At 63.4% G+C, this 11,596-nt stretch overlaps 1 protein-coding gene across 5 annotated transcripts in view; it reads right to left on the bottom strand.

The window, feature by feature from the left end:
• The window catches only part of LHX6 (LIM homeobox 6), a 16,619-nt gene extending 5,823 nt beyond the window's left edge, over window positions 1-10,796 (bottom strand). For 3 of the 5 annotated variants that reach the window (XR_012631846.1, XR_012631847.1, XM_074891299.1), the window contains exons 1-7: window positions 10,713-10,796; window positions 10,083-10,148; window positions 9,671-9,856; window positions 9,479-9,600; window positions 3,601-3,821; window positions 859-959; window positions 677-772 (exon numbers count right to left, since the gene is read on the bottom strand). Coding sequence is in view for 3 of the 5 variants with exons in the window: in XM_074891299.1 (XP_074747400.1) it covers window positions 677-772; window positions 859-959; window positions 3,601-3,821; window positions 9,479-9,600; window positions 9,671-9,856; window positions 10,083-10,148; window positions 10,713-10,787 (867 nt within the window). In the remaining 2 variants the exon portion in view is untranslated. Of the gene's footprint in view, window positions 1-676; window positions 773-858; window positions 960-3,600; window positions 3,822-9,478; window positions 9,601-9,670; window positions 9,857-10,082; window positions 10,224-10,409; window positions 10,544-10,676 lie in introns of those variants that run through there. The other 2 variants (XM_074891301.1, XM_074891300.1) reach the window with 2 other exon arrangements.
• Between the last annotated feature and the right edge of the window lie 800 nt (window positions 10,797-11,596).

The following is an 11,596-nucleotide window of genomic DNA, read 5'->3' on the forward strand; positions in this document are numbered from 1 at the left end:
TGGGTTTTATTGTATGTAGAAAGTATGTCAGCAGAACATTAATGTGAAGAGTATGAATGTCACCAAGGGGCAGAGCTGGGCTGTCTACGGAGACAGCGAGCTGGGAGCTGCAGAGGGGGCATTTCTCTCAGTCCCTACGGCACCGCGCTCCCGTCCCTCCTGAACAGCACAAGCACGGGGACTCTCCTGCCACCGCATCCCCTAGGGCTGCAAAACCCCTTTTTCTTTAAACTTCTCGATCCCAGCGCTTCCCGAGGCGAGCCAGCTTTGCCTGCTCACAGCAAGGATGGCTGTTGACTGCCGGGGAAGCACCCGTGCCTGATGTCAGAGCTCTGGGACCGTGTGCTAACAGCAGCTTTCCCACCCAGCAGTTTACTGGGACTGGCTGGGGCTGTATGGGTTTTCCTTTTCATTGCATCATAAGGGGGGAAAAACAAATCAAAAACTCATGAGTGAGACAGAGGAAGGGTGGTGCTGGCATCGCTACGGGAGCCAGTGAAGCCGACGTGCCGGTGAGGCAGCACGAAGCTGCTGGATGCTGCAAGTCCCAGGGTCGATGTGCGGGAGCGAGGGGCTACAGGGATGTGAGCCCTGTGTAGTAGCAGCCTTTTGGTGTACCCCTGTCTTCCCTGTGTGATGCCTGCCCGCCCCCTGCCCACCCCCAGCCGCCCCTCACCTGAATGACTCTCCGACTCAGCCCCGTCATGTCCGCCAGCTTCTGAAGCGTTTGTGCGTCGGGGTTGTTGTCCTGAGCAAACTGTGCCTGCATGACCTGGGCGGGGAGAGGAGAGACGGGATCAGGATGAGGCCGGGGAGCCGCAGCCCCTCCGGCCCCCCCGGTCCCCCCCCCCCCGATACCTGCAGCTGCTCGGCGGTGAAGGAGGTGCGGGCCCTCTTGGCTGGCTTCGGCTGGCTGTCCTGCTCCGAGGGCACAGCCCCCTCCAGCGTGATCCCGTTGCCTACAAGAGAGAAACCCCAAGTGCTGCCGGTCAGAAATTCCCCTGCCCATCACCCCGGTGTGCAACCGCCGCTCGACCGGGGGACAACACACCTGGCATCGCTCCGGGGGGGCACCCACAACATCCCATGCTGTGAGCAGTAGCCAGCACCACTGGTCGGGAGCTGCCCCGGGCTGCTGAGCCCCTCCACGCACCGGCAAGGAGACACCACCAGCCCCGAGGAGTTTACCAGTGAATTAAGAAAAACGCAGCAAGTTGGCGGAAGCCACAGGGACCAAGGAACAGGGAGATGGCAATGGGAAGACAGATGTCAAGGTGGTGTGTGAAAGAAAGCACTGATGTCCCACTGGCCCTGACTCATGGCCAGCACTTGGCCGTGTCCCCCAGGGAGCAGCTCAGAGGGTTACCCTGCCTCCCCGGGGCTCACCAACATCTGTCACTCCTGCCCCACGCTGTCCCTGTGGCCCCGTCTTCCCCTGCGGGCGCTGCCTCCATCATCGTTTCATTTGCTCAGAGTATTTTAACGGGCTTTTTGCTCCTTTCCTCAGCCCCAAATCCTCCAAATCCACCCCGACCTCCTCCTCCAGGGTCCCAGAGCAGCGACAGGAGCAGCACCATCTCCACGGACTTGGGGTGCCAGTGACCCCCAGTTATGTGGTGCCCAGGCTCTGAGCAGCAACTGCACGGAAGGAGAATGTGCCGGGAGGGGACTGTCCACCCTCTCCCCAGGCATCAGGCTTAGCCCACTTGTGCTCACATAGCTGTGGAGCCCACGGGGAGGGTGGCTGGAGACGGGGTTCCTCGTTCCTCACCGGGGTCCCTGCTGCAGCCCATGTTGTGCCCGGCCGCTCTCGGGGGCGCGGGTGAAGCACCAAGTGATGGATGAGGGAGGATGCCTGAGGGGGCTGGCGCTCGCCCCACTCCCAGGATGCGCCTGCACAACCCGGCGCTTGCTCTGCAAGCTGGACCGGGCTGTGATTGTCTTGGCTTGAGTTGAAGGACTTTCTCATATAGTTTGACTTGTTCTTTTCGGATGATGAATGGGACTCTGACTTCAGCAACATCTGTTTATTTTTCTTGTATGTAAAACCTCATGTGCAGAAGAAATTGCTGGGTAATTACTGGAGGGGGGGGGGGGAGTGTGGCCCTCCAACTCCGCAGCAACTGCAGCTCTCCAAAGCAATCCCACCCCCTTCTCAAAACCAGGGGACGCTTGGACACAGGTACCCACACAAGACACTTGCCGCGTGTCCCAGCACTGCCCGACACTGCAGGGCTCAGCTCACACCAGCAGGTCCTTACAAGCAGTAGCAAACCCACCCCCCAGCCCTCAGCTGGGGTAACGGGTCTGCAGGACCCCCTGGCGCCAGACCCTGCCGTCCTTGCACCAGCCTGCTCCCCCTCCATCCCTGCTCCCCACCGCCTCGCTCGCCCCTCCGCAGCAGCCAACCATATGGACCAACACGCCGCGAGCCGTGTCCCAAGCCGGGACCCTCCCAGCCCAACCGGGCACTCTGTTTTCATCCTCTGAACTCAAACACTGTAAACAGAAACACTGATTATTTTCATGTCAGGTTGTTAATGGTTCCCACATGCTGCACAGGCTGGGACATGGCATTTGCCTCCTCATGCCCACCAAGTGCTAGTGAGGGGCACAGAGGGCTGGAGCCCTGCTCTGGCTTGGGGGCAATGGCCCAGCACAGTCCCAGCCCCAGGAGGGTCCCGAGCATGAGGTCCAGTGGGAAGGTGGCCCCAGGCACTTCTCTCAGTGACTTTGTGGCTGCGCAGCATCCCCAGGCACCCTCTCCTCGCCCGGCACAGCACCCACGTGGTAAAAGCCAACAGCCTTGTAGTCACCGTGGCCATCACTCCCCATGTGCACGAGACAAACTGGCTTCGTCCCCAGCCCATGGGCAGGACCCGGCCAGGCTCCCTCCTGCCCCAGGCACCGCCGAGCTCCTGCAGCGCTGAGCCCACAAGGCTGCCTGCTCCCCTGAGCTGCTGTTGCTGCCGCATCAACATATCTCAGGTGCTCTCCATCGCGGGACACCCCCCGGCACTGCACCGCCTCGGACTAACCCCACCGATCTGTTCCTCTGAGCATCTCTGGCTGCTGCCACACAGGAGGATGGGGCTGAGCTCAAGGGGATAGGAGCTGTGGCACTGCGTGACCTCTGTGTCACAGACTGGCTTGGGAACGCCGAGGCTGGCCGGCTGCTTGTGGCGTGCTGCGGCGGGTCAACTGGGAGTGGCACGTCCCCGGGCGGGCAGGGCGGGTGGAAAATGATGGGAAGGTTTTGTCGGACCGCCAGCTTTCCCACCTTCTAGATTTATGACTCACAGCCTCAAAATCCCAGTGGCTTCCTCGCGCACTGCATGCCGGGCTGCACGGTACCGGGGGCTTGTCCCTGACCTTGCCTGGGGCACACAGGTCTGCCACGAGCCGTGGGTGCTGCCAGCACGTTGGCCACCGCCATGAGCCCTCTGCCAGCCCAGGGCCTCACGCTCAACCCCCCAGGGTCACCCATCACCCTCTTTTCACGAACATGGCAACCTGTGATGGGGGTCAGCGAAGGGGACAGGGATGGCCCCGCACAGTCCCCGGGGCAAGGGCCGCAACCGCGCTGCTGGGGCTACCTACCATTTTCCGCCGCTCGCTTGAGGTTCTCTATCATGGTGTCGTAGTGAATCCGGCACAGCACCTTCTCCTCCACCAAGCCGAACTCCTCGCCGGTGGAGAGCTGCCGCTTGCAGGAGAAGCAGGCAAAGCAGGCGAGGTGGTAGGCGTTGCCCCGTGCTCGCCGCACCCAGTCGCTGGCGTAGATCTGCCTGCCGCAGCGGGCACACTTTGTACCAAACCGGCTGCGGGAGGAGAAGAGGCAGGGTGAGGGCAGGCAGGGTGAGGGCAGGCAGCAGGACACTGGGACACGGGCGCTGCTGCCAACCCCATCGCTTGCCCCCGTCCACCCCCAACCCCACAACACCAATGTGGGGAAGGGGCTGCAGAGAAATGGCCCCACCGATGCCATTCCCCCGCAACAGGGTGGTGCAGGCAGCAGTGCGGGCAGCAGTGCGGGCAGTGGCGGGGTGTGACTTGCCACGGCCCTGCAGCACCAGGCATGGCTGAGGTGACGCAGCGCCATGAATCAGCCTCCAAGCCCATGGGCTTTTTATTTTGATAACAGCCAGTGTGAGACTCGGATGGAAACTGTGTCAGAGCCGGTTCTCTCCCGTTGCCATAAATCAAAACATGTGTTTTCCCCTCACACGTACGGGCGCATGCATCTGCTTTTTCCTCCTACAAGGAGTCTCCTCGCTGCAAGAGGACGATGATTGTGCTGAAGTGAGTTACGCTGGGAAGTAGCTCAGCGCAATGAAGAGGCAGCAGGACGGCCAGGACCCCCGCGCCGGGCACTGGGCATGTGCAGGCGCTTCTGAAAAACCCCATTTCTGCCAAGATGCTGCCGGCCGAGGGCAGGCAATTCACGGGGAGCAGCAGCTGCAGCCCCCATGGCCCTGCGCCCCCAGGCTGGCACCTGCAGCACAGGCAGGGTCAGGCACAGCCTTGTTTTGGCTTCTGCATTTTAGTATTCTGCTGCTTAAAAAAAGAAATGCAACGAGCAGCAAGCAGCAGCAAGAGCAGCAGGGGAGAAGCGAGCAGCTCCTCCGTCACCGCAGAGCTGGTGCTGGCTCCCACACAGCCCTGACCGCAGCCACTGCACCTCCCTGCTGCACCCACCACCGCCGCCTCGGGCTCCCCGGGGGCTCCCACCCGGCCCCCCGCCGCAGCCAGGCCCCCCACGCTCCCGACCCCTGTGCTAGCCAGGGAGCGGAGCCACTGCCAGCCCTGCCCGAGCGGCTCCGGCATCTCTCAGAGCAGGCACAAACCACTGAGACAACGGCGCTGAGCAGCAGGAGACACCCCACACCACAAGCCCCCCCGTTTCGGTGGGCCAGAGCAGCCCCGGCCGCCGCAGACAGGCGGTGGAATAGCCCAGGTCGAGCCCACCGCAGCCAACACGCGCTGCCCGTGTCCGGCCCCACACCACAGAGTTGCTGCCCACCGTGGGCTCAGCAAGATGCAGAAAGACCGTCCTGTGCTGGAATTACTAATTGCAAAAGTATTTGGGAGGAAAAGAAAGGTTTAAATTTTTCAGCCTGACCATAGCTGACTAAAAAAAAAAAAATTAAAAAAAATAAAAGGGTTGCTTTAGAGAGGACATTTCTGTGCTGAAATTATACAGAGACTTAGCTAAGAGACTTCGCTAATTTACTTCAGATGGGAACATTGTAAACTGACTTTGTGCCAGCTAGTTTATATAAACGCACAAACAAAAGAACTGTATTAATTTTTTATTTAGAAGTAAAGATCATTCCTGTAAATTGAATTACTTTGAACAATGTGCTATGTAAACAGTCGTACTTGCTGAACGGTATCAAACGAGGGGCAGGCTTTCGGAGCTAATAGCACGTGGTAATCACTGCTCCCCGCTTGAATCCCAGCCTGCTGCGGGGAGGGGGGAGCCCAGCACGGGGACGGGCACGTCCCGGCACCTCTGCCACCGAGGGGAAACTGAGGCACCAGGCACCGCACAGGAAAGATCACACATCCCCATCACACACCAGCCACGATCTGAGGGGGACACCCAGGCAGCACGGTGTCCCCCGGGGCTAGGCAGGACCCCTGGGATGGCGGCAGTTCACGGGGAGTGGAGCGGGGGCTGCAGAGGGTGTGGGGGCTCGTGGGGCCGCTGTCCCCTGCAGAGCTGCGGCACGAGCAGCGCCCGGTGAGGCCGGGGCTCAGCAGCCAGATGCCGGGGCTGCACAGGCTGCGGCACCCGCAACCACCGATGCTGCGCCTGCAGCTCTTGGCCAACACCTGCCTCCGGCACTGACTGCAGCGATCGGGATTTACGCAAACCGGGCTGAGCCGGGGCTGGGCACAGGCACCCGCTGTCACCCAACAGAGACCATCACCGCAGGGACTGCCAGCAACACAGGAACGGGGAGAGAAACGCCTGCGAGCAGGCTGCCCCGGCCTGTCACCACGGGAAACAACAGCTCAAAAATAAAATACTTTAATTCACTGAGCTCACGATAGCCCAAAAAGCCCCGTCCTCTCAGGGCTGTGGGGCACAAGGTGAGGGGCACCCCATGGCTCCTGCCACCTGCCTGGCAGGGATGGGGACAGGGCCGCACTGCAGCCAGAGATGCAGAGCCGGAGGCTTTCCCTGAGCCCAACACTGCAGCACAGGCCGGGGCATCACCAACATCTGCCGGAGCCGCCGGCTCAGGCCCCGCACGCGTGGTTTGTGGTCGGGTGAGTGGATGCTGCCGGCTCTCTGTGACAGTTAGCGCTGGGAGATGGAAACTGCCAACAACGTTACCAGGAGAGACTCATCCCAGAGAGACTCATCCCACCTCCCCCGGGGGCGGCCGCAACATCTGGGGCGCGGGAAGAGCAGAGGCGGGAGGACGCCCTGGTGCGTCCCGGCTCTCACACGCCACTGGTACCCGGGTGCCACAGCTCCCTGAGCCCTGCTGTCTACCCCTGCCCGTGGGGATGGAGCAAGGGCCACCCAGGGCCACCCACAGCTCTGACATCCCTGTCCCCTCCTGGGCCGGCTCTGTAGGAAGCCCCTAACAGAGCCCCCAGAGTCAGCTGTGGCTTCCAGGCGTCACCCCAAACCGCCCAGCGGACTACCAGCGGGTCACCTCAGAGAGTCCATCGCCATGCCAAGCCACGGCGGTGCTTGAGCAGGAGCATCATCCCAGTGGGGCATGACAGCAAGGGGCAACGGAAGCCACCTGGGCCACAGCCAGGCTGTGGGCACTGGCCCACCCACAGCACCACCAGCTGTTTTGCTGTCCTGGCCCTCAGGGACACGCGTTGGGGCCGGTGACCCCACTTTCACATGCCCAAGGGCTGCCCAGCGAGGCAGGGAGCCCCAGGGGTCACAGCGGGGTGCTGTGGGAATCACACCGGGATCACACGGGGCCTCCCTGCAACCGGAGCCGTGGGAGCTTGGCTGTGAGCAGCCCTCGCATCGCCCGGGAACGCAATGTTCTGCTCAATGAGCTCCAATTTTAATTTGGTTCTCCTCGAACCGACGGAGCCCTGGATGCCAAATGCAATTATTTGACAAGACACAGGAAACGGCAGCATTTGCTTAAAAACGCACACGAGGCCGCGGAGCCACGGCAGCACCAGCACTTACATAGCCCCTCACGTGAACGGGGAAGGGAAGGTCAGACAGACCAGGCCTAAATGCCCTCACTGGTGGGCAGTGCCCGTGGACGGCCCCACGCCTGACGGCCCCCCAGCCCCGGCTGCCCACGGGCAGCCCCAGCTCCCGGAGAATCAGCGCTGGTGCGAGAAAAACCGCTGTGTGCTCCGTGCAGAGAGCATCCCACCACCCCTTCCCATCTGCTTGGCTCCGAAGACCCGCACGCGTTAGGATGGGTTTTCTGCTTTGCTTTTGAAAAAAACCAAACCAAACCAAAACAAAAACCAACCAAAACCACACACTTTATCTGCAGCAAATGATAAATAATAATAATTAAAAAAAAAAATAGCACAAGAGTCAGATTCGTGCTTTGTCAAGTGCCGCTCCTGGCTGTCCCGGGCTCGCCAGCCTCCGGGCCACGATGCTCCCGGGGCCATGAGGGCGCAGGAGGGGGCCGGGGACGGGCGAGCGGCCCCCGAGGCGGGTTTGCCAGCCCGGGGGGTGTCTGCTCCGACCCGCCCCGATCCTGGCGAACGGCTCCCGGCCGCAGACCGGCACCGACGGCGCGGCTCGGCGCGGCTCGACCCGGCGGGCTCGGCCGCGGCTGCCCTCGGAGACCCCCGCCCGCTGCCCCCCGCCCCGGGGCCGGCCGAGGCCCCAGCGAGCCCCGCGGATCTGGGGGTTGGGGGGCAGCGGGGTGGCCCCGAGCGCGGCCGCGCCCGCCGCACCGCGTTTCACCGGAAAAAAAAAAAAAAAAAAAAAAAAAACACAACAAAAAAACCCACCCAAACCCACCCATCTTTCTGTGGAAAAAGTACGAAGCGCAGCCTGGGAGCCCCCCTGCCCCCCGAACCAGCCGCCCAGGATTTGGGGGGGTCCTGCGGCACCTTCAGCGATTTTCGTTTTAGTTTTCCTTTGGCATCCCCGGCGCGCAGAGACCGCGCAGCGCCCGCCGGCTCCGCCGGGAGGGAGGGTGCTGCCGGGGGGGTTCTAGCTAAATGGGTTTATTTTTAACAGATGTTATTCGCTGGACTGGCTCGAAGGCAATTTAGAGAACCAGTCGCTACTTTAAAACCGCCTTTGGAAAGGTCCACTCTTGAAAAACCCAACATTAACGGCATCGGAACGGTTATTAATTAATGAAAACTCTGAAAGTGCCCCGAAGCAGCACAACGGCACCGCGGACTTCCCTAAATCTTTCTGCTGACAGTGAAGGGTATTTCGGTGAAATCACCAAAAAATAGCAGTATTAAAATAATAATAATAATAATAATAATAACAACCACCACCACCGGGCAGGGCGCGGAGCAGGGACTGATCCGGCTCTCAGCAGCCCCCGTACCCGCCTCCGGGAACCCCGCACCCCGCGGCGGCACCGAGCACGGGGGCTGAGCCGCGGCTGATCAAGGATTTGGAGACCCTCTCAAGGAAAAACACTGGAGAAATCTCGCCGGTATTCCCGTCGCACGCCCTGCCCACGGCACCTTTGTCCGCGGAGCCGCGGCGGGAGGGTCCTGCCGAGCCCCCCGGGCCCCCGCCGCGGCCACTCTCGCGTCCTGCCGTGATTGCCCTTCCTGCCGGAGCAAACCGTGTTCCCTCATCCTGTGGGATGGGAAAAGTCCGAGCAGGGGGCTCTGATGTTTAGTTAAACCCCAGTGAGGAGCTCAGGATCCTCCATCCCCTCATGCTACTCTTTTTGGGGAAAAATTCGTGGATGGAGATCTATATAACCAAAAGAATGTCGCAGCCAGAAGCAGCCTCCCTGCGGGACACGCTCCCCCGGGGGGTGCGGGGCCGGGCCGAGCCCACCGGCACCCGGCGAGTCCCGGCCCGGTCGCGGGGCTTTGCGCTGCCGGTAATTTGTTTCGGGTCTTTAACACGCTCCCGCCACGGACGCGGCGGCATTGGGGGGTGCCCCACGGCCCCGAGCTTTCCCCTCTGGGCACCGCAGCCCGTTCGGCTCACACCGACCCGCCGGGCCGGGACCGTTCCCCCGGGCGAGGGGACAATCCCCGCGGAGCCGAGGGTCTGAACCCCGGCTGACGGCGGGGCAGGGGGGTGGGGTGTCAGGAACCCCTCCGGGAGGTGCTGCACCCCAAATCGCCTTCCTCCCCCTGCCCCGAGGGGACGTCTCTCCGGGGGAGCCCCACTGCCTTTTTCAAACCTTCTCCCCGCTGGAGCGGCCCCGGCCTCTCGGGCAGCCATCGAGGACGCTGAGCCCCCACCACCACCCCAACCACCACCGGAGCCGGGGCTTCAGCGCGGAGCTGCCCCCCAGCCCGTGTCCCCTACCTGAAATAGTCCATCTTGCAGAAGATCTCCTTGTTCTTGATGTAGCAGCTGTGCTGCTGCCGCAGCGAGGTGCGGCACACGGAGCACTCCAGGCAGCGGACGTGCCAGATGAGGTTGTTCACCTGCGGCAGAGAAGGGGGCTGAGACCTGGGGCCACCCCGCCGCCCCCCGCCGCCCCCCGCCGCCGCTCACCTTGAGCAGGTACCGGTCGAGGATCTCCAGCCCGCAGCTGGAGCAGACGTTCTTGCCGGCCGACGGCGTGGAGGAGGAGGAGGAGGATGGCGGGGAGCAGACGGACGGCGTGGAGGGAGTGCTGGGAGCCGAGCGGGCGTCCTCCTTCTCCAGGGCGCCGGGCAGCGGCTCCCCGTCGGGCTGCGACTGCGGGCAGAGACGCATCGGGACCGTCAGCCGGGGCCCCGCCGTCCCCCGCAGCCCCGGCCCGGGGCGTCCCGACGGGACCCCGCAGCCCCCCCGGCATCCCCACGGCCCGGTGGGTCCCCGCAGACCTCCGGTATCCCCCGGCCCGGCGGGTCCCGGTGCGTCCCCGCAGCCCCCCGGCCCGGCGGGTCCCGGCGGGTCCCCGCAGCCCCCCGGCCCCGCTTACCATGGCGCGGGAGTGCGGGTCGAGGCAGCGGGCGCTCCCCTTGGGCAGCGGCTCCGGCGGCATCACCTTGCGGGAGAGAGCGGGAGAGGGAGGCTGCGGCTCCATGCGCCGGGCGAGCGCGGGGCACCCTATATAAACCGCCTCAAAACAATAAATAAGAACTTTCTAGTGGCCATTTAAATCCTTTGCAACAAAAGCTGCGTCTCTTTAATGAAGCAATTTGAATGTGGATTGAATTCTCTCCCTGCCTGCACTTAACCCGGGCCTCTTGAAGTAATCGCTCGGTTCCCATGCGAGCCAAAGCGCTGAAAAAACCCCACAAACTACCTGCAATTAGAAATTGCCGTAAATGCCCGAGATAAGAGGTACCCAGAGTGTCAATTCCGGCTGTCAATCAGGGAATCCATCAGGCCACCCAAAGAATTGCAAATTTGATTTTTTTAATGGTAGTAATTAAAAATCGAAATTCTTCCCCCTCTCCCTCCGCCGAGCACAAAACGCCCCAGAAAACGCCGGGATGGAAAATCCTCCCCTCGGGCGCGGGAGGCAGCGAGCGGGCCCAGCCTCAGCCCCGGCCCCGGCCCCGCTCCCGGCCCCGCTCCCGGCCCCGACGGCAGCGGCAGCGCTCACCTTGCCCGCCTCGGCGCCGGCCGGGGCGCGGCGGCCCGGGCCCCGGGGCTGCCCGCCCTCATGGCTCCGGTGCATGGGGCGGGCGCGCCCCGCTCCGCCCGCCGCCGCGCTCCGTGCCCGCGGGCGGCGCGTCCCGCGGCCGCGGCAGGAAGGGCGGGGAACCGCGCCGGCCCCGCTCCCCCGCCGGGGGCGGCCGCGGGCCGGGCAGGAAGCGGAGCCCCCCCCACCCCTCCCCGCCGCGCCCCGGGGGCCGCCCGCCCCGCCGGGCCCCGCTACCTGCGGCGGCGGCACCGCCCGCGGGCGCGGAGTGAGTGGGGTAAGGCGGGGGGGGGGACACACGACCCCCGGGCCGGCCCGGTCCTCCCCCACCGCTGCCCGCCCCGACGGGGCGCACGGCCCCGGGGCAGCACCGCCGGGACCGGCCGCGGCCTCGGAGCTCCCCCCCTCCTCCCCGCGGCGGGGCGGGATTGGGGTGCGGCAGCGGGGATCGCACCCACCGCCGCGGCGTCTGCCCCCCCCCCGCCTCTGCCCGGGCTTCATTAGTAACCTGATAATTCCCCGGCAAAGCCCCGGCAGCGGTTCCACCACGGAGTAATTGCAGGACGGTAACGTGAGCTGATGGCGGCCGGGGATGGATCCTCGCCGTTATTGATTTTGACAGCTAAATTGTTAACCGAGAGGGAAATCAGATGAAAGCCATTTTAGAATAAATACAAGACATTAGGTTTAAACATTGAGGTTGCAAGAAAGCCCGAGAAACCCCCAGGAAACTCAGCCCCAGGCCCGCCAGCTCGTCCTCCCCTCTGCAGAGGGGGCAGACGGACAAGTGCGGAGGAGCGGTGCTGAGAAAGGACGGTTTCAAGCAGGCTGGCAGGGTCTGAATC

Source organism: Strix uralensis, chromosome 21 (assembly GCF_047716275.1).
Source record: "Strix uralensis isolate ZFMK-TIS-50842 chromosome 21, bStrUra1, whole genome shotgun sequence".
Taxonomy (NCBI): Eukaryota; Metazoa; Chordata; class Aves; order Strigiformes; family Strigidae; genus Strix; species Strix uralensis.